General features: G+C 41.5%; 1 protein-coding gene across 2 annotated transcripts in view; it reads right to left on the minus strand.

Moving 5' to 3' along the window:
* CDH12 (cadherin 12) overlaps positions 1-26,405 on the minus strand; it is a 1,418,552-nt gene that overhangs the window by 22,716 nt on the left and 1,369,431 nt on the right. For both annotated transcript variants that reach the window (XM_082259248.1, XM_082259247.1), the window contains one exon: positions 4,763-4,896. In XM_082259248.1, coding sequence (XP_082115374.1) covers positions 4,763-4,896 — 134 coding nt within the window. The remainder of the gene's footprint in view (positions 1-4,762; positions 4,897-26,405) is intronic.

Consider the following 26,405-nt stretch of genomic DNA (forward strand, 5'->3'; position numbering starts at 1 on the left):
ATATTTTTGTGATGTCATTCTGCCTTCTTAGGCCGCCTCCCTCGCCTTGGACAGCCTCGTCTGGAGTCAGGACTAGCCTCACGGGAGTGTATCACAGCCATACACCCACCCACAGCAGCCCGGTACCAGCCAGCCACCCACATTCACAGGCCCTGTACCAGCCAGCCAGCCAGCCATAGGCACTGTACCAGCGAGCCAGCCTCCCTCAGGCCCTGTACCAGCCAGCCAGCCACCCACAGGCACTGTGCCAGCCACCCACCCACCACAGGGTGCCAGCCAGTCAACCACCCACCACAGGGTGCCAGACAGACAGCCACCCACCACAGGGTGCCAGACAGACAGCCACCCACAGACAGGGTGCCAGACAGCCAGCCACCCACAGGGCCTGTACCAGCCTGCCACAGGCACTGTACCAGCCAGCCACCCACATGCCCTGTAGCAACCAGCCACCCACAGTCCCTGTGTCAGCCACCCACCTACCACAGGGTGCCAGCCAGCCAGCCACCCACCACAGGGTGCCAGCCAGCCAGCCATCCACCACAGGGTGCCAGACAGCCAACCACCCACCACAGTGTGCCAGTCAGCCAGCCACCCACCACAGGGTGTCAGCAAGCAAGCCACCGACCACAGGGTGCCAGACAGCCAACCACCCACCCCAAGGTGCCAGCCAGCCACCCACCCACCACAGGGTGCCAGCAAGCCAGCCATTAAGCATTCAACAAAAATTAACATGTTCAGTACCAGATTTGTGTCAAAAATTGTCTTTATTTTTCAAAACTTTAAATGTACAAAATATTGGCCCATATTGGGCGATACCGATACGTTGTGACCAAAATATCGGCCCTGAAAAAAACATATTGATCTATCCCTAATTAGTTCTGTATGTGCATACTTTATTTAATTGTTGCACTAGATCTTTTATGTATTGACTTAGGTATCAAATGATTTTTTCACTATCTTGCACAGCACTTTATCACTTTTGAATTTATATGCACTATGCACTTTAAAACACATCGGTTGTAGCAGTGCACATTTTTGTTCCATTTTTGATATAATTCATTAAAATATAGTGCTAGCAGCTGAAGCCTAAGCATGAAAACATCTTTTTACCTTGTCTAGTATTTACAAAAACATTGTAAGTGCTCCCTGTACATCATCTCATGAGATTTACTGTAAAATACTAGCAGTGTAGTTTGCATAATCCCATTAGCGCTAGTGTTTTTTTGTATTTTCTGTCTCACAATGGGTGTGGCACGTTAAGCATACCTTGAATGCATCTTCAGGACTAGGACTAATGTAAATAAATCTCTCTAAATGACATTAAATATAGAGGTACTTAGCATCTTTCCTATGTGTGATAATCTTTGTAGACATGCAGTTAGCTTTTCACAGGTGATCAATTTTGCAGAAAAAAAAAAAAAACACAATTAAGTATAACACAAGCTGTCTTCTGAAGTCAATGCAGGTGCCTACAGGAGTTTTTAGCTTACTCAGTTTTTTCCAACTTTCTTAAACGTAAATCAAATGAGAAACACCTCCACAGACATCTAGCATTGCAAAAAGAGTAGATCCCATCTGTCATAATCATGAATATTTTATAGTTATGAAAATAATTTCCCTCTGTGACTGTCAACTATGGTTTGTGAACAGAAAGTGTGTCAGTAAAACACTTGGCAAATCCATACTAAAACTTCTGACACATGCAATAATATCTTCATCCGCAGGCAAAACTTTGCATTAATATTTAGTTGGAAGTGTTGTGTTAGAATTGCCTTTCAGCTGTGTTTTTAGACGGATTACATCCTTTTGTCAAGTAAAATTTGTGTCAAGTCTCACATAAATGTAACATAGCACTCTTTGTAGAACAAGTTCTAAAGTTCACAGAAAACTGCAGTGGTAGTTTTCCAAAACAAATGTGATGAAATAGCATTTAATGTCGGACATAGATACCTTGCAGCAATACAAGATGCACAGGCAAGGCAGGCCTTTGAACATTGGGTGCCCAAGTCTATGTTTGTTAGAATTTGTAAGATGTGGAATGTGTTTATAATACAGTTATCGTATATGCAAATATTCTTCTAGATGTTGTTGCCTTATGTCTGAGGAAGATGTAAAGAACTCAATCAATTCTGCATAACTGAAAGTGCCATTTTTATTATAATACATTATTACTAAATTTTTATGTTTAGCATTATCAGTTTGTTTGTGATTCATATATAGTATATACAGTAAATACATAATGAAAACATAAAAATATGTATTTAACCACTTGCCGACCAGCGGCCATACTTATACGGCGGCAAGCCGGCTCTGTTCCGCGAAATGACTTATCTGTACATTGTTTCGCGGGACAGCTAGTAGGGGCGCTCGCGCCGATTGGCCACAGGGGGAGCCAATCAGTGGGTCCGGCGGCCGCATTGCCTGCCGGGCACCCGCAGTTGCTCCCCGTGGAGACAGAACGGCCGTCTGCTGATGTAAACACGGCAGACCGCTGTTCTGTCAGTAATGAACACAGGTATCCTCCTATTTAGGAACATAGGTCTCTGTGTTCATCCAGCAAGCCCATCCCCCACAGTGTTAGAAAGCACCCCTTAGGATGCATTTAACTCTTTGATCGCCCCTGGTGTTAACCCCTTCCCTGCCAGTCATTAGTACAGTAGCAGTGCATATTTTTAGCACTGCTTACTGTAGTAATGTCACTGGTCCCCCCAAAAGTATCAAAAATGTCAGTTAGGGCAGTGGTTCCCAAATCCGGTCCTCGGGACCCACCAACAGGCCAGGTTTGCAAGATAACTAAATTACATCACAGGTGATCTCATTTGCTTCTCAGTGATTGCAGTATTCTAGTCTGCATCCCCCAAGGTAATACTTAAAATCTGGCCTGTTAGTGGGTTCCGAGGACCGGATTTGAGAACCACTGAGTTAGGGGTCCGATCTGTCCACCGCAATGTTGCAGTCCCACTAAAAATTGCTGATCGCTGCCATTACTAGTAAAAAAAAAAAAAAAAAAAATGATATAAATCTTTCCACTAGTTTGTAGATGCGATAACTTTTGCGCAAACCAATGAATATACACTTATTGGGATTTTTTTTCCCAAAAATATGTAGCAGAATATATATTGGCCTAAAATGATAAAAAAATAGATTTTTATTTATTTATTTTTTTTTATTGGGAATGTTATATAGCAGAAAGTAAAAATGTTGTATATTTTTTTTTTTCAGAATTGTCAATTTTTTTTCATAGTGCAATAAATATAAATCGCAGAGGTGATCAAATACCACCAAAAGAAAGCTCTATTTGTGGGGAAAAAAAGGACATCAATTTTATTTACTGCATCGCACGATTGTGCAATTGTCAGTTAAAGTAACGCAGTGCCGTATCACAAAAAATGGATTGGGAATTAACCACTTAACGCAAACTGACGTAGACCTACGTCTGCTCACTTTAAGTGGTTGTACCGGGATGATGCCTTTAGCTAAAGACAGCGACGAAAGCCACTGCCCTCATGCACAGCACTGGATCTGAGGTCAGGAAAAGGTGGGGTCTGGGGGGGGGGGGGGCAGCTGCAGCCCAAAACGTTAAGGCTTTAGAGCCACTTTAAAAGACGTATTGTTGCATTATTTTAAAGTATACCTGCATTTCAACATTCCATGTGATCCTACACTCTTGTCACTGCCTTGACATGATCAGGGCCTGGAGGTGCTCACAATAGTTGGCAACCCCAGCAATAGAGAATAATATATATAAAAAATATATAAATAGCATAAACGTATATGTTTACAATGGTGTAGGAAATGCACTGTATAACACAGCGTACAAAGAGGTTGATTTACTAAAGGCAAATTGATAGTTAATTTTACAAGTACAGTTGCACTCTGCAACAGCATTTGCTCCAGAGATTAGTAAATGAGGGTAAGCTCTGCTAATCCCATCATCCAATCATGTGCCAAAAGATATGCTGCTTTTTTACTTTTCTTGCATGCGATTGGGCATTTTTTACAAAGTGAAGTGTTACCCCATTTACTTACTAAGCTCTGGAGAAAATTCCCTTGCAGAATGCACCTAAACTTGCAAAGTACACAGTCATTTTAGCTTTAGTAAATCAATCCCAAATGCAGTAAATGTTTTCCATTTGTTGAGAAAAATGCTTGCTTGCTATTCTTTTTTTTTATACCTAAACAACAAGTAAAGCTGAGTCACCATAGTTCATCCTTCACATTGTATTTGGTGGATAGAGACTTATCATATGAGCGACAAGTCTAAAGACAGCCAAAGATGATACGATTTTCTTTCCTTCAACCATGGATTGCAGGAAAGAAATTTGCTCAAATTCCCCATCAAGACAGTCAGTGTTGATGGGGGAATCCCTCTCCCCAAGCTCTCCTGGAAGGTGGGGGGGGGGGTGCAGGGAGCTGTCCCTTCAGGGAGAACACTGTGGTTATTGCTAGAGACTATAGCAGCTGGCAATAGTCGCATCCTAAAAATCTGTCATGCTGGTTGTACCCAAGTTAATTCAATACATTCAATATGTTAATTCAGTACAATCAGCCATATAATGTTGTAGTAAACATGCACAACTAACAGTTTTCCATGAAAAACTCTGTCCACTTCCATCTTGTTGAAATGCAAATTTTGCCTTTGTACACATGGCAGTGGTATAAAAATTGCTAGTGAAGTAATGTAATACAATATGTTTTAACTATGTAACAAACCTGACCCACATATAATTACTTTGGGACCTATTGTGAAAGGTATACTTACTAATTTTACTTGCAATTATTGATAAGTTAAATTGTGCAGTGCTCTCTCGATCCAATAGTTCATTTGTTGCAATCGTTCCTTCAATTGGATCAACAGAAAAATTATTGTTCATATCATTTACATCAAGAGAATACCTGTAAAACATGAAAATAAAAATGAACTTTCTTTGCTATAAAGAAAAAACCTCTACCACTGGATAAAGTATAACAATAAATATTTGATTGATTGTAATATTGGATTCTTCAAAGGGTAAAAGTATATTTTTAAAAGAATTGACAAGTGGACATAGAAGTCCTTATTTCTCAATGGACTATGTGTGTTTATTCACATTTTGATAACGCTTTTACATGTTTAAATTGATGAGACTCTGTAGAAGTCCTTTAATTGTTATTTTAATTTGTTTAAAGTTTTTAAATTGATGTTTTATGTCTGAATTTACTTTACACTGTATACAATAAAGAAGAATGATCACCATTTTTTTTTTACATGAATTGGTTTCCCATGGGACATGGGACAGGAGCCCACTTGGTGCAAGGCTGCCTGATACTGCAGCTAACAGAGATTGCTGTGGTTTTTTTTTGTAGTGCTTTTCTCCAGTTTCCAGCACTTGCATGAGGAAAGCACCAGCAGAAGGAATGCAGAGTGTCAAAAAGAAGACACATATCACTTCCTCCTGCGTTCCTCTTGCCAGTGCTTACCTTTTGTGGGAGATGGAGACAGGCACTAAAAAGCAAAACAGCCATCCTCTCACTATCTGCAGTGTCAGGTGGATGTGAACCAAAAGGGGGGCATCCTGTCCCATGTCACAGTTGGTGTTACATGGCACCTAGGGAGATGGGGCAAAGTTTTATATTTACTTTGTCATGTCGGGAACTCAGTAATGTAAAAAAAAAAAGATAATTCCTCTTCAACACTCTGATTACCGGGTGGTCCTGACAGGCACAACACCTTTATAGTTCTCCTTTATACCAGCCTCAATAGTATCGGAGATTGCTGTACAAGCAGGGATTGATGAGATAGGGCAACTTTATGAAATAGAATTGGGACTTTACTGTAAAAGCTTTTCTTTGTTAACCATTTCAGCCCTCAGTACCATTTAAAAAAAGGACTGGGAGGGTGACTATTAATCCTGCATCTAATATGAAGGTAAAATGAATAGTTCCTAGACTTCCAATGCTTCTACAGTTCTACAGTTCAGAGCACATTGTAGAAGTAAAGGTAAACACTATGGAGTGGATTTACTAAAGGCAAGTAGACTGTGCACTTTACAAAGTGCAGTTGCACTCTGCAAGTGCAGTTGCCCCAGGGCCTAGTAAATGAGCAGAATCTCTGCTGACTTCCATCATGCAATTTTGTGCAAGCAAAAATGAGGTTCTATTTTTATTTCCCTTGCACGTGATTAGGTATTCTTTACAAAGTGAACGTTTACCTCATTTACTAAGCTCTGGAGCAACTGCACTTTGCGAAATGCAATGTCTATTTGACTTTAGTAAATCTACCCCGATATGTCTGTTTGAATTGGGAAGGTAGTGACATCACCAGTAATGTCATGGCACTTGGTTTCAGTATGGAGGCTTGGGCAGCTCCGTCCAGCCTCTCCCTACATTAGTAGATTAATGTTATAGTGATCTTTTACAGTCTGATTACAACCAGCGATAGTTCACTATTAGAAGTGGTCTGCTGTGAGGGGAAGGGAGGTTGGTCTTGATATCTTCTCCACTAACCAGATTCAGACCTTCCTTTAGCCGCTTGCTGAGCATGTATTGTAGATATATGTTGGCAAGGCAGCTCTCCTGCCCTGGATCACCTAGTACATGATCCAGCACTTCCAGGTTTAGGGCCGGCGGCTCCCTCCCACTGTGATTAGACACAGCGGGAGCTGATTGGCAGGTATGGCAGACTCAATGTGTGCCAACACCAGCTGATGCGATGCTTCAGTACACTGACAGAACGGCGGTCTGCCTATGTAAACAAGGCAGATCGCCATTCCGTCACTACAGAAGAAATGGATCCTGTGTCTCTGCTAAGCAGAGGCACCAATCCATGTCTTCTCCTACAGTAGTACAAACACCTCTCCCACAGTAGGCATAGATATACCTTGGCAAGGCCGCTTTCCTGCGCTGGATCACATGCCTAGTACGTGATACATCACTTCCAGGTTTAGGGCGCGTGCACGCGCTGCTGGCATCCCTCTCCCACTGTGATTATACACATGGGGAGCTGACTGGCGGGTATGGCAAACTTGATGTCTGCCGACACCTGCTGATGCCTTAGTAAACTGACAGAATGGTGGTCTGCCTATGTAACCAAAGCAGATCACCATTCTGTTACTAAAGAAGATATGGATCCTGTGTGTCTGCTAGGCAGAGGCACCAATCCATGCCTTCTCCTACAGTAGTACAAACACCTCCCCCAGAGTAGGCATAGATATACGTTGGCAAGGCGGCTTTCCTGCACTGGATCACATACCTTGTACATGATCCAACATTTCCAGGTCTAGGGCGCGCGCCGCTGGCTGCCCGCTACCACTGTGATTAGACACACCAGGAGCTGATTGGCGGGTATGGCAGACATGATGTCTGTCAACACCCGCTGATGCTTCAGTACACTGACAAAACGGCAGTCTGCCTATGTACTTTGTCATGTCTGGAACTCAGTAATGTAAAAAAAAAGGTAATTCCTCTTCAACACTCTGATTACCTATTGGTCCTGACAGGCACAACAATGATATGGTTCTCGGCCAAAATTAGAGTCAATGGAATACTTAGTGAACCCTTCTCCCTAAATAACGGCACCAGACAGGGTTGCCCCCTGTCTCCCTTATTATTTGCCCTCTCTTTGGAGCCCTTCCTAGCATCTATTCGACATAACAATGACATACATGGCATAAGTGTGGGACATACATCTCACAAGTATGCTACCTACGCAGATGACATTCTTTTCTTCGTTCAACAACCTTGCATCACCCTACCCGTGTTATTGAAAGCATTTGACTCCTTTCAAACACTCTCAAAGTTCAAGATCAATCTTTCCAAATCAGAAATATTGAATATTAACATACCGCCTAAGGAGGTGTCTAGATTAAATCCTTATTTCCCGTTTTGCTGCCAACCTACTATCATGAAATATCTTGGAATAAACCTAACTCCTCCCCTGCGCTCGCTCTTCAAATATAACTATATCCCTCTGCTGAATACCATTAGATCTGACCTGAGACACTGGACAGCCTTGTCCCACTCCTGTCTGGGAAAAATCAATATCATAAAGATGAACATCCTCCCCCGAATTTTATTTTTGTTCCAGATGATACCATTGAGTGTGCCTATAGGTTTCTTCTCATTGATACAAAAACTGATATCCCACTACATTTGGCATGACAAGAACCCACGTACAGCTAGAGCAACTCTATTCAGATCCAAATGCTCTGGCGGTTTGGCCCTTCCAAATATTAAGGCGTACTACCAGGCCTCAATACTCACTTGCCTCCTTGACTGGAAGTTTGATAAAGAGACAAAACTCTGCGTACAACTGGAAACACAATTATCCGGCTTAGATCTTGCCACTGCTCCATGGATACCTAAGTCGGCAAGAAATCATATGAAATCGATATCCCCCTTGACAACCTCCTCACTGGCCATCTGGGACTCACTGCATGCAAAATACTCCTGGTCTTACAACTCTCCCCTAATGCCATTACTCCATCATGGTTACTTTTTACCAGGATCACTGGATAAAGGATTTACTGACTGGTCCCCGAAGGACCCCTTGCTGTTACACCATGTCATTCAATCCAAGCGTCTTAAACCACTTCATCTCTTGGTGAGTTCTAAGACAAGTTCGTTCGTGGACAAGTGGAGATATAACCAGCTTGTGCAATTCATATGCGCCCTACCTCAACTGCTCAGAGGTTTGAACTAATTGACCTCTGTGAAAGCTATTTTCAACCACAAGAATCCCCCTTTGCATAGGCTGTCATTAATCTACAAAACACTAGTGAATTTGGATTCTCCTCCTTACCCAGCCTACTTGGATAAATGGCAAGATGAACTTCAACAATCCCTAACGGATGCTGAGAAAGACACTATACTTTCACTATCACAGTCCTCATCCATTGCTTCAAAAACTGCTGAACTTAACTATAAATTTCTGGCAAGATGGCATTACACACCGCTTAAACTATATAGAATGTTCCCTTCCAACTCCCCGTTATGCTGGAGGGGTTGTGGGAACAATGTGTCTCATACACATATATGGAGGGAATGCCCTCAGATTCAAAAATATTGGTTAGAGATTATTCGCCGGGTGAAACATATCTCTCAATCACCTGTACCTATTAACTCATGGTTTATATTGTTCCACTGTACCCGTGAACCAATCGGCCCATATAAGTGTTTTATCTTACCTCACTTACTCAATGCTGCGAAAGCTCTTATCCCTGTCATGTGGGGCCGTCCAGAAATTCCCACACCGCAGCAATGACTCTGCAAGGTAAATTAACTCTGTCTTCTGGAGGACCTCACCTATATTGCCAGAGGAGATACTGACTCACATGCTAGAATATGGGCCCGTTGGTTCGCCTCTAAAGCCTCGGACACCTATACTTCTTTGATGGTGACCCCAACTGAGTCAGGGGAGAGGGGGCCTGCCCCTGACCCTCCTGGTTCCCTACTCTCATGATGCCTCCTTTCATTGTTTGATGTCAGTTGCTTATATCCATCCCTCTCGCAGGGATATGCTCCACCGAAATCCAGCCCACCACCCCCCCCCCTTTCCCCTACCTTTCATCCCCTCCCCCTCACTACTCTCTCTGCTATCTTTTTGCACCTCTTTTTACTCCTCACTCCTCTTGTTTCTTCCTTTATCCCTTCCTTTCCTACTTCCTTTTCTCCCACAATATAACTATTGACATTTCCTTCTGTCTCCATTTACACTTTTGTTTGCATTGTTGCTCGAAACTGTTATACAGGTGTTATTCCTGAATCAGTCCCAGGCAATAAACTACCACTATGCTAATACCTTACTAGACAGAGTGTGTGACCCTGGCGCACTGACACCTGTTTATGTTACCATGTACTTTCAGGAACTGTTATTTTCATTGCTTATATGATTGTCAGCTGTTGTAAACTATTGTTCTTTTCTCGAATAAAAATATATTAAACAAAAAAAGTACAGTAACAGTGCATATTTTTTAGCTCTGACAACTGTATTGGAGTCACTGGTCCCCAAAAAGTGTCAAAAGTGTCAGTTAGTGTCCCGACTGTCCACCACAATATCGCAGTCCCGCTATAAGTCACTGATTGCTGCCATTGCTAATAAAAAAATAAAAAAATTAAAATATCCCATAGTTTGTAGGCACTATTACTTTTGTGCAAACCAATCAAAATGTGCTTATTGGGATTTATTTTACTAAAAATATGTAGCAGAATAAGTATTGGCCCAAATTGTTGAAGACATTTGATCTTTTACATTTTTTTTTTGTTTTATAGCAGAAAAATAAAAATATTGTTTTTTTTTTTTTCAAAATTGTTAGTATTTTTTTGTTTACAGCACAAGAAATAAAAAGCACAGAGGTGATTAAATACCACAAAAAAGCTCTATTTGTGGGGAAAAAAAGGCATACATTTTGTTTAGGTACAGCGTTGCATGCACAATTGTCAGTTAAAGTAACGCAGTGCTGTATCGCAAAAAATTTCCTGATCATTTAGGGTTTAAACCTTCCGGAGCTGAAGTGGTTAAGAAAAAAGTAAAATAAAAAATGTATAATAAAAAAATATATGTTCTCTCCCAAGATGATGAATCCCCAGGTTGGAAGAATGATGTCAAATGATCACATAAGTGAACACAATTAACATTTTTTAGCAGTGACTTCATAAATTCAACTAAATATTATCTTAATGTTACGCTGACAGTTTATGCAAACTGTAAAAAGGGGAATAAAGCGCTCCTAAATCAAAACACAAATGTTCACCACTTTGAGCTTTTCCATTCTACTATGTTACATAAAAGTCACACTAATGTGATATAAATTCAATTAGCAGACTTTGCTGAATTTATTTTAGAGTGCATATGTGGGGAAACTCAAACTATATAAACATTGCATTTGGAAAAGATACAGGAAAATACATTTTTGTTTCAATCGTTTACTATTTTTTCTCCCAAAATATTAAGAAAATAAAAATATATGAATTCAAATTTGCTGCCAAATTAAATCTCTATCTGACCCCGAATAATTATTTATATACTGTAATACATTAGGGTGGACTGTAAAGCCTAAAATATATAAATTGTAGAACTAAGACATCATTGAAATGAAATAACCCTCTATAGCTCAAAGGGATTTAAGGGGAAAAAGGCCTGGGTAAAGAGCTACTGGGTCCTTAAAATGTGTGGAAAGACTGTGCTCAGAGTTGTGCTTCAAAGTCAAAATAAACCATAGCAATGAATTTTATCTTATTAGCTCTCTTCTGTTCTGATAACAATACCATTGGAAACATATTGGTTTAATTATAAAAAAATGTCTGTTCATCATGTCAGAAATTTAAAACTGCTCTGTGTTATTTGAATACATCCTCAGTTTTTTAACCACTTGCCGACGTGCAGGCAAAGTGATGTATGGGTACGTCACTCGCCTGTTAGCCAATAGGGGACAAGCGTGCGCCGCCGGAGGCGTGCTCCTGCCCTCGCTCATTCACGGACACCCCCGCACGTGTGCCACTTGCGATCGTCCGTTACAGAGGGAGAAAGGCAGGCGGCTAATGTAAACAAAGCCGCCTGTCATTCTCCCCTGTGTAAGTGCAGAGATCATACGGTCCTGCTATGTAGGATCATATATCTCTGTAGTTAAACAAACAGCCACATCCCATTACAGTTAGAAGCACGCCCCTAGGGACACACTTAACCCCTCCTTCTCCAATAAAGTTAACCCCTTCTCTGCCAGTGTCATTTTTACAGTAACAGTGCATATGTATAGCTGGTACCCCCAAAAGTGTCAAAAATGTCAGTCAAGTGTCTTTTGGGGGGGGGGGGGGATTTCATATAAAAAAATGTGAAAAATATTGTTATTTTTGCAAAATTGTCGCTTTTTTTGTTTATTTTGTTTATCAAAAAATCACACAGGTGATCAAATACCACCAAAAGAAAGCTCCGTTTGTGGGGAAAAAAAGGACATCAATTTAATTTGGGTACAGCGTCGCACGACCGCACAATTGTCCGTTAAAGTCATGCAGTGCCGAATCGCAAAATAGGGCCTGGTCAGTAAGGGGGTAAAATTTTCCGGGGCTTAAGTGGTTAAAGAAGTCTAATTTTCCCTACCAATTGTAATCTTGGGCCACTGAACATTTCATCTCTGGATTGTAGAAAATAGGAGAGTGAGGGCGTTTGAGAAGCTTATCAAAAGACTACTGGTAGGGCTGACACCACTTAGTCCATAAAATTGCAGAATTTCACTCAAGCTGAGCAATTCTGGCAGAATAAAAGGCATTTTCTTTGTACTTGTGGGGTATTTAATGGGACAGAATATGGGGAAATGTGCATGTATTGCAGAGATATACTGTATGTATTTTTTGCCCTCACATACAATCTAATTATTGTATACACAACGTATGTAAAGTCTAGTATAACATTGTTTGTTTTTTTTTTCTTTTGTTTTTTTCATATTGTCTACATACTTTGATCTCTGTGATTTACAATGTTAAAAATATTCCTAGTGGAGGACTAAGTTGTTAATAAAGTATTTCACCATATGCCTTTTTCACCACCAGTAGATCAGTGCTTATAATACTTGTAAACATCTTGATAAAGATGGATTTAAAAAACAGCTTTACCACACGCACTTTCTCACTTAGGATTGAAATAACACATTTAATAAAATTGAATATATAAATGGACACCTATACACAACTCACAGCTTTTTCCAAGTAGAGAAAAAATTGAATGAAATACAGCTGGACACAGAAATAGAGTTGAATGATTTATTGTGCCCAGATACAGATTATTATAGAATAATATTAGGAATATCGTGTATATTCCATTTTAAGGTCCTCACATTTTTTCCTATGATTTATGTATATTTAGTTTATAAATAGCAATTAAAGTGTTAAATATGTGCTAAAAGATTAAAGTTTTGCTGTTCAAACTAAATTGTATGAATTTGAAAACCTATTAAAAGTTTCTTTTTATATCATCACTTCTGAGCTACAGCAATTATAATTACATATTGCACTATTTTAAGAGTGTTTTCTGCATTTCTAATGTATAATTTTCCCAACCAACATTCAAAAATAGATTTGATTTGAACTTTAATTAAAAGCTTCTCTGTGGGTGACCATCACTGTGAAGTATAGTCGTTATTAAAAGCTCTAATTGAACCCAGATGTCAGCAACATGGTACTGTATGAGTTATAAAGTGTTAGATTTTTCTGCGTTTATTCATCAATTTATTAGTATTTACTAGCTGTAATCTGTCCTGTAATGAAATGGGAATATATAAATGAGGCAGTATTTTTCTATCAATTCAAAGTAATATTTCCAGGATTAAACCCACAGTAATATACCATAATATAGTTGAATAAACATGATCAAAAACTGCTAATCTCCCTTGGAATAGCTTAGTTTTCAAAACATTTGAGGTTCTAGCTCTTATCACAAAGCCATGCATAGCAGTCAGTAAATACATGAACCACAGACTTTCAATGTACTGTATGGTGTGTTGTGTAAAAACCTTCCAGAATATTATCACCACCATTAGCATAGTAACACCCCTTACTCCATACACTATCACCATCACATACTGCATGACACACATTCAGTAAAATAACATTATTATAGCTGCAACATTCCAAAAAGATTGGTGGTACACTCTTGTGAGATAGGAAAACATTTTTGCAGTAATCAGTGGGTATGGAAAAAATACATGTGTTGTATATTATGGCAAACTTTTCTGACTCTACGTGCCATATATGCTAAAAAAAGGGTTGTAAAGAATACTTTATTGCCTAGACGGTATTGCTGCTACTCGGTTTAACCACTTAAAGAGGTTGTAAACCCATGAAACTTTTTTTTTTTGTTGCTGCAACCTGAAAGAGAAACCCATAATGAGCTAGTAGGCATCGCTTACTAGCTCATTATGAAATACTTACCTAAGAACGAGCCCCCGCCGTGCCGCCCGCTCACCTGTATGACGGGCGACATGTCCAGTCACCCGTCTTCCGGGATCGCGGCATCCGGCCATCTGATTGGCCGGAGCCACGGTGATTTCACTACCGCGCACGCGCGCGGGAGCCGATGGTCACGGCACGGGGCTCTGAAGAAACGGCACCAGCGGCTGTTCCTTCAGAGCGCATGCGCCAGTGACGTAACTGGCTGCATGTAAGGTAAATATCTCCTAAACGGTGCATGTTTAGGAGATATTTACAGTACCTATAGGTAAGCCTTAATATAGGCTTACCTATAGGTAAAAGTGTCAGAGGAGGGTTTACTTCCTCTTTAAGCCCCGGAGGATTTGGCTGCTCAAAGACCAGGGCCTATTTTGCGATTCGGCACAGCAGGATTTTAACAAACAATTGCACGGTCCTGAGACGCTGTACCCAAATGAATTTGATGTTCTTTTTTTCCCACAAACAGAGCTTTCTTTTGGTGGTATTTGATCACCTGTGCGATTTTTACTTTTTGCGCTATAAACAAAAAAAGAGCGACAATTTTGAAAAAAGAACAATATTTTTCACATTTTTTTATATGAAATTCCCCAAAAAAATTAAAAATCAAATTTTTTTAACATTTTAGGCCAATTTGTTTTCTTCTACATATTTTTGGTGATAAAAATAAGCAGATTTTGATTGGTTTACGCAAAGGTTATTGCGTTTACTAACTACGAGAATGATTTATGTCATTTTTATTGTTTTTCTTTTTAACTAGTATTGGCGGCGATCTGCGATTTTTTTTGCGGGACTGCGACATTGCGGCGGACAGATCAGACCCTTGACTGACATTTTTGACACTTTTTGGGGTACCAGTGACATTAATACAGTAATCAGTGCTATAAATATGCACTGTTACTGTAAAAATGACACTGGCTGGGAAGGGGTTAACTTTATTGGTAAACAGTGGGTTAAATGTATTCTTAGGGGTCTGATTCTAACTGTGGGGGGGGGGGGCGTGGCTAGTTATGTAACCACAGAGACATACGATCCTACATAGCAGGATCGTACAGTCTCTGCAGTTACTTCAGAGAGAATGACAGGCGGCTTTGTTTACATTAGCCGCCTGCCTTTCTCCCTCTCCAGCGTGAGATCGCGAGTGGCTGGCGGACATTGGAGCCACTGGTCACTCCCACGGGGATGTTAGTGAAAGAGCGGGGGTGGGAGCGCCCTCTGGAGGCACGTGCTCGCCCCCTAGAGGCTCGTGGGTGAGTGACGTAGTACTACGTCGCTTTGCCCAGTAGGGGCTGACCGCCGCAGTAAATAGTCGTGCGGCAGTCGGCAAGTGGTTAAAGTGGTTGTAAAGGGTGAAGGTTTTTACATTCTATGCATGAAGGTAATAAACCTTCTGTGTGCTGCTCCCCCCACAGACCCCCCCATACTTACCTGAGCCCCCTCTTGATCCACAGATGTGCACAAGAGCCTCAGCTGCCCCAGGACTCCCTCTCCTTATTGGCTCGGGAGCAAGCACTCACCAGTGCCCCTATAGGCAGGAGCCAGGAGTGCAGATGGGGAGCCTGAGAAAAGGAGGATCGAGACTGCTCTGTGAAAAACCACTGCACAGAGCAGGTAAGTATGACATGTTTGTTATTTAAAAAAGAAAAAAAATCTGAACTTTTAACCACAGCACTGTAAGAGCTGTGAAAATGTGGAAAAGACTCGCTCCAAAGGTGGTTCTGGCCAGCTCACTAGATTGCTTTAAAAAATGCCTGGATTCCTTCCTAGGTGTAAATAATATAACTGGGTACTAATATTTATAGGTAAAGTTGATCCAGGGAATAACCAATTGTCTCTCGGGGGATCAGGAAGGATTTTTTTCCCCTGCTGTAGCAAATTGGATCATGCTTTGCTGGAGTTTTTGGCCTTCCTCTGGAACAACTGCGGGTATAGGATTGTGTGTATGGGATTGTATGGTTGGGTTTTCTTTACTGTTTTTTGTTTTTTATTGGTTGAGGCAGATGGAATTGTGTCTTTTTTCAACCTGACTAACTATGTAATTATGTAACTTGCCTACTGGGCATTTTACCTCCTTTCTGCCCAGGCCAATTTTCAGCTTTCAGCACTGTCACACTTTGAATGACAATTGCGCGGTCATGCAACAATGAAATTTCTATCATTTTTTTTATATGAAATATAGCTTTCTTTTGGTGGTATTTAATTACTGATGGGGTTGTTTTTTATTTTGCTAAAAATTATGAAAAAAAAGTTGCTCTTACTTTCTGTCCTTTGCTGATGTGAGCTGAAGAACTGGTGTTTAGAAATGGGGTGTGACCTTGCTATCAGAGGTAAGTGAGACTTTCTGTATTATGACACCCTGATTGTGGGCACATTTTAGAGAACCCTAGTGTTTCGGGAGCACAGGAGATAGGTCTAGTTGAGCTGAGGTAGCTCAAATACAGATTATTAGCCAATAGTGTTGAGCGAACACGGACTGTATTATTCGTGTTCGTACCGAATAATTGGATTTCTGGACCCGAAAACTTTACTGTATGTTCGGGTTTAAAATCCGTGTTCGGTCATTTTATTTCCTGTTTTGTATGTAATGGCGCGCTTTTAATGGCGGGCTTTCAACAGCCAATCAACAAGCGTTTAACTGGTGTGTGCCATCACAGCCATGTAATGTATTAGTAGCTGTGATTGGCCATCTGAAGCATGTGACCATGTCTTTATAAGTTCGAGAGCCCCAGCGCGCCACGTCATTCTGTTGTAGTTTAGGGACAGAGCACACATCATACGTGCTAGCTGCTGATTAGGGACAGACAGTGATTCTGTGGAAAATTGTGTCCGAAAAGAATGCAGGGACAGGTCGGAGTGCAGGCAGGGAAAGTTATTAGAGCATTTTAGGGCGAGGCTGGAGATTAGGCAGGGTCAGTCTTCTACATCGATTTTGCTGTGTGGGGGGTGGTGCAGTGAACGATCTTATTGAGCATATTAGAGACAGGCTGGAGATTAGGCAGGGAAAGTCTACATCGATTTTGCTGTGTGGGGGGTGGTGCAGTGAACAATTTTTTTGCCCTCACTTGAGCCCACTGAGGAGGAGGAGGAGGAGGAGGAGGGAGAAAAAAATCTATTTTTATCAGTCTGTTGTGTGCAGCGTTCAGCTATATTTCACTACAGAGTGCTGTTCTAATCTGCTATTAAAAAATAAATTTAAAGGGGAATTTTTTTAAGAGCACTTGCCATACTCTTAACTACATTTTGCTGCCATTTGCAGCACTCTAGCCCTTTCCATTGGTGTTTTAGTGCCATTTTAGTGCCTGAAAGTTCGGGTCCCCATTGACTTCAATGGGGTTCGGTGTCCGGGTAAAGTTCGGAAAAAGTCCGGGACACGGACCCGGACTTTTTTTTCAAGTTCGGCCGAACCTGCCGAACACGGACATCCAGGTGTCCGCTCAACTCTATTAGCCAAAGCAAATTTTAATAGTGATTGGAATACTCCCTTCAACCTGTTAAGAATGATATGCTTGTTTTGCTTATTGTATAAGCTGAATCTAGTCAAATATAGACTGAAAGACCATATCTGTCTGATGTCTTATTTCCGAGTGCTCGAACGTTCATTGCAGGTTAAAGGGAGGCTGGCCAGCAGAAGTGTACCTACCAAGGGGTACAATCTTTCAGTGGCACTGAAAGGCACTGATTAGGTGGCACTGATGAGGAGGCACTAATATGCAGCACTGATGGGCACTGATAGGTGACACTGATGTGTGGCACTGATGAGCACTGATAGGGTACTGATAGGAGGCACTGATGGGCATTGATAGGTGACACTGATGGGCACTAATAGGCGGCACAGATAGGTGGCACTAATGGGCAGCACTGATGGGTGGCACTGATGGTTGGCACTGATGAGCAGGCAATGAAAGGCAGCACTGACTGGCATCACTGCCCCTTATAGTTAATCCATTGCACCAGCTCCTGAGGAAGTGTTATACATTCACGAAACGCGTCGAGCATACATGGGCATACATGATGCAATTACTATGGAGTATCCACTACTTTGTTACGGAATGTTTTAGAATCTAATTTATACCTATTATGATATGTAAGGCTGGCCATACACTATACAATTTTCTTGTTCAACTTTCCTTTAGATTTACCAAAACCATGTAATATAGGGTCAAACCTACAAACTTTCAATTTGTATGCAATCAGGCAGGCCCTTGTACTACATAGTTTAAGGTAAATCTAAAGGAAATTGAATAAGAAAATTGTATAGTGTATGGCCAGCCTTACTGTTTGTGATTTGCTATGTCTACTGGGATCCATTGCATGTCATTATTGCATTTATTATGTTACCATTGTGCATACAAAATAAATCAGATTACATGTGTACCCTTTCATGTTCTTTGCTTGGACGTGTATGCACACATACTCTCTTTTTTACATATAATTTTGATGGTCATCTCTAACCACACGCCTCATTTAAAGTCCCACCAAATCCCCTCTTGTTCCAATTGATATTAGGGATGGAGATACAATAATTTGTAACCTCATTTAAAGTCCCGACCTTTCCCCCTTTCCTCATCACGATTAGGGATGGAGGCGTGTGACGTGTCTGACCATACCCTGTTATTGTGCAAACGTTGTGTTACTTTCAGGGGCCGGCCCTGTGGATCTTTGGGGTCGGTTACTACTCACCCTGTACTAGTACAAACGACTTGTCACAATCAGGGCACTGGCACCTAATTTTTAGTGGCCAGCATTCACTGTATTATCTATATGACCCATATTAGTTTATATACTTTTATTTACTTGACAATGTCCACTTTCCACATAGCATAATCCCCCTCCCTTGGTATTTGCCATTGTTTGCGGTCTCTCCTTGTTTGTTTGCCCCGGGAGCTGCGATGCGCCCTGGCTCCCCTCCCCCTCCTCCTCTATCCTAGTGATGCAGGGGTGGGGGCGTGTCTGGCCACGGCGCATCAGCGCCACGCCCCTTCCATGTTGGTTAAGACGCCGCGCTGTTGGCGGTCTGACCGACACGCTGATTTACCACCTATGTCCCTCCACAAGGCGCCGGCTCCCGCTGGGCTGCGACTGGCGGCCGCCGGTGCTTCTCCTTTGGAGTGGCTGCGTGACGCTGGGAGCTGTCCCGGTGTACGGCTTGGGCTGAACACTACATCCTTGGATCATTATTTCAAGGCATTACTCACATTTGGTAACTATACTCTGTGATTGGTTTCTTATGCTGTCTTTATTCCACACTTGTTTACTTCATCACCCATTTTCTTCGGTCTAGCTTTTTGTTCATTACTCTCAAGGCACTATGGATACTGGGCAATATACTTTGAGAATTCAGCCACTCTACTCATATTCCCACTTTTTCACGCTTCTCATCTCTTGTCTAACTACTTGTTCCCCTATATTATTTCTACATCACTCTGGCTTATTTTACTACCCATTCACTTTGGTTTAGTTTTCCATCTTGGGTCATATTGACCACTCCCCACACTCACTCTACGGTCTTCACTTATTCACTTTCACTTGGTTCCTTACAACCACTGATACTCGTACCATCCTCACATTTTTTTCTATGGGGTATCCTATATTGATCTTTTCACCATGTCCTCTATCTCTGGTTCTAGGAGTTTATCCATCTTCTCAATATTCTTTATTCTTATTACTCCATTACTTTGTGTAATGTAATGCACATTTCAGTGCAATATATATATATATCTAATTTTACTATTGATACCTTATGAGATGACTTATTGAGACGCTTGTCATTCCTTTTACTACCCAGATTCTTTTACTGCAATGTTTGTGTTCGCCCCCGTGCGTGCCTGGTACTGCTCCCTCAGCTCCCGGGGCAGACGATATGGAGTTCCTTCCATGGCAAATTCCCTGAGGCTACAGCTTTTACTCCATTGTAAGCATTTCCATACAAAACTACATATTTTTAATTGGGTGTCCATACTATTAGACACATTGTGATTTCCATTATATTCTCCCCCTTATAGTTAATCCATTGCACCAGCTCCTGAGGAAGTGTTATACATACACGAAACGCGTCGAGCATACATGATGCAATTACTATGGAGTATCCACTACTTTGTTACGGAATGTTTTAGAATCTAATTTATACCTATTATGATATGTAACTGTTTGTGATTTGCTATGTCTACTGGGATCCATTGTATGTCATTATTGCATTTATTATGTTACCATTGTGCATACAAAATAAATCAGATTACATGTGTACCCTTTCATGTTCTTTGCTTGGACGTGTATGCACACATACTCTCTTTTTTACATATAATTTTGATGGTCATCTCTAACCACACGCCTAATTTAAAGTCCCACCAAATCCCCTCTTGTTCCAATTGATATTAGGGATGGAGATACAATAATTTGTAACCTCATTTAAAGTCCCGACCTTTCCCCCTTTCCTCATCACGATTAGGGATGGAGGCGTGTGACGTGTCTGACCATACCCTGTTATTGTGCAAACGTTGTGTTACTTTCAGGGGCCGGCCCTGTGGATCTTTGGGGTCGGTTACTACTCACCCTGTACTAGTACAAACGACTTGTCACAATCAGGGCACTGGCACCTAATTTTTAGTGGCCAGCATTCACTGTATTATCTATATGACACATATTAGTTTATATACTTTTATTTACTTGACAATGTCCACTTTCCACATAGCATAATCCCCCTCCCTTGGTATTTGCCATTGTTTGCGGTCTCTCCTTGTTTGTTTGCCCCGGGAGCTGCGATGCGCCCTGGCTCCCCTCCCCCTCCTCCTCTATCCTAGTGATGCGGGGGTGGGGGCGTGTCTGGCCACGGCGCATCGGCGCCACGCCCCTTCCATGTTGGTTAAGACGCCGCGCTGTTGGCGGTCTGACCGACACGCTGATTTACCACCTATGTCCCTCCACAAGGCGCCGGCTCCCGCTGGGCTGCGACTGGCGGCCGCCGGTGCTTCTCCTTTGGAGTGGCTGCGTGACGCTGGGAGCTGTCCCAGTGTACGGCTTGGGCTGAACACTACATCCTTGGATCATTATTTCAAGGCATTACTCACATTTGGTAACTATACTCTGTGATTGGTTTCTTATGCTGTCTTTATTCCACACTTGTTTACTTCATCACCCATTTTCTTCGGTCTAGCTTTTTGTTCATTACTCTCAAGGCACTATGGGTACTGGGCAATATACTTTGAGAATTCAGCCACTCTACTCATATTCCCACTTTTTCACGCTTCTCATCTCTTGTCTAACTACTTGTTCCCCTATATTATTTCTACATCACTCTGGCTTATTTTACTACCCATTCACTTTGGTTTAGTTTTCCATCTTGGGTCATATTGACCACTCCCCACACTCACTCTACGGTCTTCACTTATTCACTTTCACTTGGTTCCTTACAACCACTGATACTCGTACCATCCTCACATTTTTTTCTATGGGGTATCCTATATTGATCTTTTCACCATGTCCTCTATCTCTGGTTCTAGGAGTTTATCCATCTTCTCAATATTCTTTATTCTTATTACTCCATTACTTTGTGTAATGTAATGCACATTTCAGTGCAATATATATATATATCTAATTTTACTATTGATACCTTATGAGATGACTTATTGAGACGCTTGTCATTCCTTTTACTACCCAGATTCTTTTACTGCAATGTTTGTGTTCGCCCCCGTGCGTGCCTGGTACTGCTCCCTCAGCTCCCGGGGCAGACGATATGGAGTTCCTTCCATGGCAAATTCCCTGAGGCTACAGCTTTTACTCCATTGTAAGCATTTCCATACAAAACTACATATTTTTAATTGGGTGTCCATACTATTAGACACATTGTGATTTCCATTATATTCTCCCCCTTATAGTTAATCCATTGCACCAGCTCCTGAGGAAGTGTTATACATACACGAAACGCGTCGAGCATACATGATGCAAATACTATGGAGTATCCACTACTTTGTTACGGAATGTTTTAGAATCTAATTTATACCTATTATGATATGTAACTGTTTGTGATTTGCTATGTCTACTGGGATCCATTGTATGTCATTATTGCATTTATTATGTTACCATTGTGCATACAAAATAAATCAGATTACATGTGTACCCTTTCATGTTCTTTGCTTGGACGTGTATGCACACATACTCTCTTTTTTACATATAATTTTGATGGTCATCTCTAACCACACGCCTCATTTAAAGTCCCACCAAATCCCCTCTTGTTCCAATTGATATTAGGGATGGAGATACAATAATTTGTAACCTCATTTAAAGTCCCGACCTTTCCCCCTTTCCTCGACTGGCATCACTGAGGGGCACTGATCGGTGTCATTGATGGACACTGATTGGTGTCACTGATGAGCACTGCTGAGGCTGTACTGTAACCAGGGCACTGATGATCTGTACAGGTCTCCCCTGTGAGGAGATGCCACTTTTCAGCTCTCCTCACCATACACTGTCAGTGTGAGCCAAGGAGAGCCGATAAACAGCACTTGTTTACATGTGACCAGGTGTGATTGGACACAGCCGATCACATGGGTAAAGAGCCATATCCTCGGAAAACACAGCGTGGCCACAATAGCCATGCTGCGTGCCCCCGTGGGCACGCAAGAGCGGCGGTTCTGGGGCGCCGTCTTTCAACGTCGTCCCAGAACGAGTGTGCATCCCACCCACCGTCATTTTACTATACCGCAGGCAGGAAGTGGTTAATTTCACTTTAAATGATTCACAAAATACTAAATAAAATATAATGGCATCACCACAAACAATCCTTTTCATTTAGATACATGATCAAGATACAACTCCCAAAAGTGGCAACTTTGCTAAGGCAAGACCTGTTAGACTACAATATATGAAAAGTGTGCCACACAAGAAAGTATTTCCTCTAAAGGGAGGTACCTATTGAGTATACTAAGGGCTGGGTCATATCAGGTGCAGTCCAGTGCATTTTTATTCTGTTTATTTAAAACGCTTGGACAGTGTTTACCATGGATTTCAATGGCCCTAGTTTACACCAGTGTGGTGTGTTCCAGTGCAGACAACAAAAGTAGAAAATGTTGCTTTTTTCTGTATGGAACTTATCTTGATTGCAGCAAAACACATCAAAAATGCACAAGAATGAAAAAAAAAAAAAATGCACCAGAATGCACAAATCCTCAATTGTCCTCAAGTACAATGAAGAAATAGAAAGAAAAGAACCCTAAGAAATAAGAATAAGTGTTTTCCCAAAAATATACAGAAAAAGCATCATCAGCTCAATTCACTAAAAAGGTAAAACGAGTTTACACTAATAATTTTGACTTTGCTTTGTTTTCAATCAAACTTTATACAGTAATTTTGTAGCATACTGAAGATGTCTACAAGAACTTGTTTCACACATGCAAAATAGATGCAAATGTGTACATTCTAATTAGGAATGTGCCATACACATTTTATGGCTAGTTCTTCAATGTTTTCCATGTGTTAAAGTGGGGATTTAAGTGAGAAATTGAGACAGCTCAGTTCCGACTGAAAGTAGGTGAAATTTAGCTGCTGACAAGTGAGAAGGGGTCTTAATATAGAAGTTAAGGTATCATTGAGGTCTGATCATTGGTTAGTTTTGCATGTTTTCCCACATGTATCTACTATTAGATTTATTATCATTGGAATTCATATAAGTGTAATTTAGGTTTAGGTATAATAATATAAAAAAAATCATGATTTAATACGAAGTATCCCTTGTGCTGGTACCACCTATACAATTTGAAATTTGAAGCCCTCTGCCCACCCGTTAAACAGTAGTCATAATCTTCTGGTTCTGCATGGTTAATATGAGTGCCTAACTTGCCACAGGCACTCATCAAAAGTGCTAACTTTTCATGCACTTTCTGCCATCCTTCTTTTTTAATAGCAGCTATGCTATCACTTTTATTAGTGAAAGGTATTCTAATGGAGAATGTGGACCTTTTAACCACTTAAGGACTACGGCAGGCAGCCCCTCCTGTGCAAACCGACGTATGTACACGTCGGTTGCGAGCCTGCACCTAGGGCCTCCGATGCATGGGGCAGGCGGCTCCGATTGCCGCCTGACACCCATGATCGTTCCCCACTGATAGAGAAGGATGGTCAGCTGTTGTAAACACAGCTGACCGTTCTTCTCTCTGGAATGATCACTGCTATATAGGATCACAGGTCTCTATGGTCATTCCATAAGCCCTGCCCCCATACAGTTAGAATCACTCCCCTAGGCTCACATTTAACCCCTTGATCACCCACAGTGTTAATCCCTTCCCTGCCAGTGTCATTATTACAGTAACAGTGCATATTTTTAGCACTGATTACTGTAGTAATGTCACTGGTTCCCCCAAAAGTGTCAAAAATGTCAGATAGGGTCCCGATCTGTGTCGCAGTCCCGCTAAAAATCGCAGATCGCCTCCATTACTAGTAAAAAATAAAAAAAAAACAATAAATAAAATAAACATAAATCTTTCCCATAGTTTTTAGAAGCGATAACTTTTGTGCAAACCAATCAAAATACTCTTATTGCAATTTTTTTACCAAAAATATGTAGCAGAAAACAAATTGCTCTAGAATGTTAAAAAAATGTGATTTTTAAATTTTTTGGGGGGGGGGGGAATGTTATATAGCAGAATGAGAAAAATATAGGTTTTTTTTTTTTTTTTCAGAATTGTCGCTCTTTTTTTTGATTATAGTGTAAAAAAAAAAAAAAAAAAAATTGAGAGGTGATCAAATACCACCAAAAGAAAGCTCTAATTGTGGGGAAAAAATTACATCAATTTTATTTAGGTACAGCGTCGCACGACCGCACAATTGTTTGTTAAATTACCATAGTGCCAAATCGCAAAAAATGGCCTGGTCATTAAGGAGGCAAATTCTTCTGGTCCAAAAGTGGTTACCTGTGAATCCTCCATTCAGAAAGCTCTTTTCATATCTGGTCTTTCGGCAAATGAAAGAAAGTGAACACAGTCAGTTTCCTGCACAAAACTTCCCTGAGTCAGATGCAAATGTGCAAAGCAAGTCATGCATTTTTTTTTTTAACACATGGAGACTTTTAACCTTTATAGTTTAGTGAATCAGGGACATAGTATTAGTTCTATGTATTGTTTATGTGGACATATTGTGAGTGCAGCTATCATTAGATATTTCTTTGGTTATTTCTTTATGTAACTTAGCTTTGGGTTTAGACATGGCTTTTTTTAGTGGGAATGCAGTTCTGGCACCTTCCGTATTAAAGCCTATTGTTTGGCAATATGTATGGCAATGGCAAGGAGTGCTAGGGTGTGCTGGAGGGTCTATTGTTGCTGGCTGCTGGTGGATCTATTGTTAGTGGAGGGAATTTCTTTGCATGGTGGTTTATCGTTGCTGGGGAGGTCTATTGTTGCTGGTTTCCTGGAAGGGGGGTTTATGTTGGTCAATTGTTGCTGGAAAGGATTGGCTGTTTAGAGAGGGGTCTATGGATTCTGGCTGCTGGGAGATCTGTGGTTGCTGGGGACGTTCTATTGCTGCTGGCTACAGGGGATCTATATTGCTGCTTTTCTTGTTATCATTACCCAATTCCATACAAATTACTTAGCACCACAAAATTATACTTGACTCTGTATTCTCTAAAATAAATGGTGCCCAGAGATCGGTATGGGGTGGAGACAAGAATTGACTCAGAAAGGGAGAGTTCCTGCACCTTTTCCCTGGGCAAAAAAAGCCCTGGGTTTTGATAATTCTATACTATTATGTAGCACCCTACAGGTAGGTGCTAGGTAAATGTATAGTGGGCCTTGTCTGCCTAACAGCAGGACTGTGATTTATTTAGCTAGGGTGTCAGAGCTTCCAGATGTGCCTGCTGAGGGGAGAAGTATCCCCACTGGCTCCTGTGACAGGATTCTTATAGGGCGACAGGAGACACATCCCAGCTTGTAACAACCTCAGCAGGCAGATATGCTGCAAAGGATTCTGGGAGTGGGTATAAGTTTGGGGGTAAGTATGTGGTATGGTGTCTTTGGCAGGAGCAGAGTCCCAGGAAGGAGAGTGTGGCTGTCTCTCCTCCTGTCTGAGGAAGGTGGATGTCTATGGGTGTCGCCTGAGGTTCCAGAGATTGCTGAGTTGAGCTGAGGGGATGCCGAGAGCCTGCGGAGAGAGAGAGGGGTCCAGTCCCAGGAAAGCCTACACAGGTCGTGAGCACCGAGGATTGCCCCTGGGGGTCTGCCTGAAGTTAGAGGGGACCCCTCCGGAAGAGGTTCTGGGATCCAGTGTCAGCTAGCGGTAAAGGGGATACCTGGGTTGAGGACCCTGAAGCTACAGAGGGGGTACATAGTCAGTGGACCCTGAAGAGTTCAAGGTTAAAGGGGGCACCTGCAGTCTGGGCCCTGAATTACACAGAGCATGCCAGTTAAAGTGACAGCTATACAGAGTTCTACAATATACTACCTCAAGCTGTGCCAGGCGGGGGAAAGTATTCAGTGACTTTAATAGTACAACAGTGTCAGGAGTTC

Source organism: Pelophylax lessonae (assembly GCF_965119305.1).
Source record: "Pelophylax lessonae genome assembly, chromosome: 5".
NCBI classification, from domain to species: Eukaryota; Metazoa; Chordata; class Amphibia; order Anura; family Ranidae; genus Pelophylax; species Pelophylax lessonae.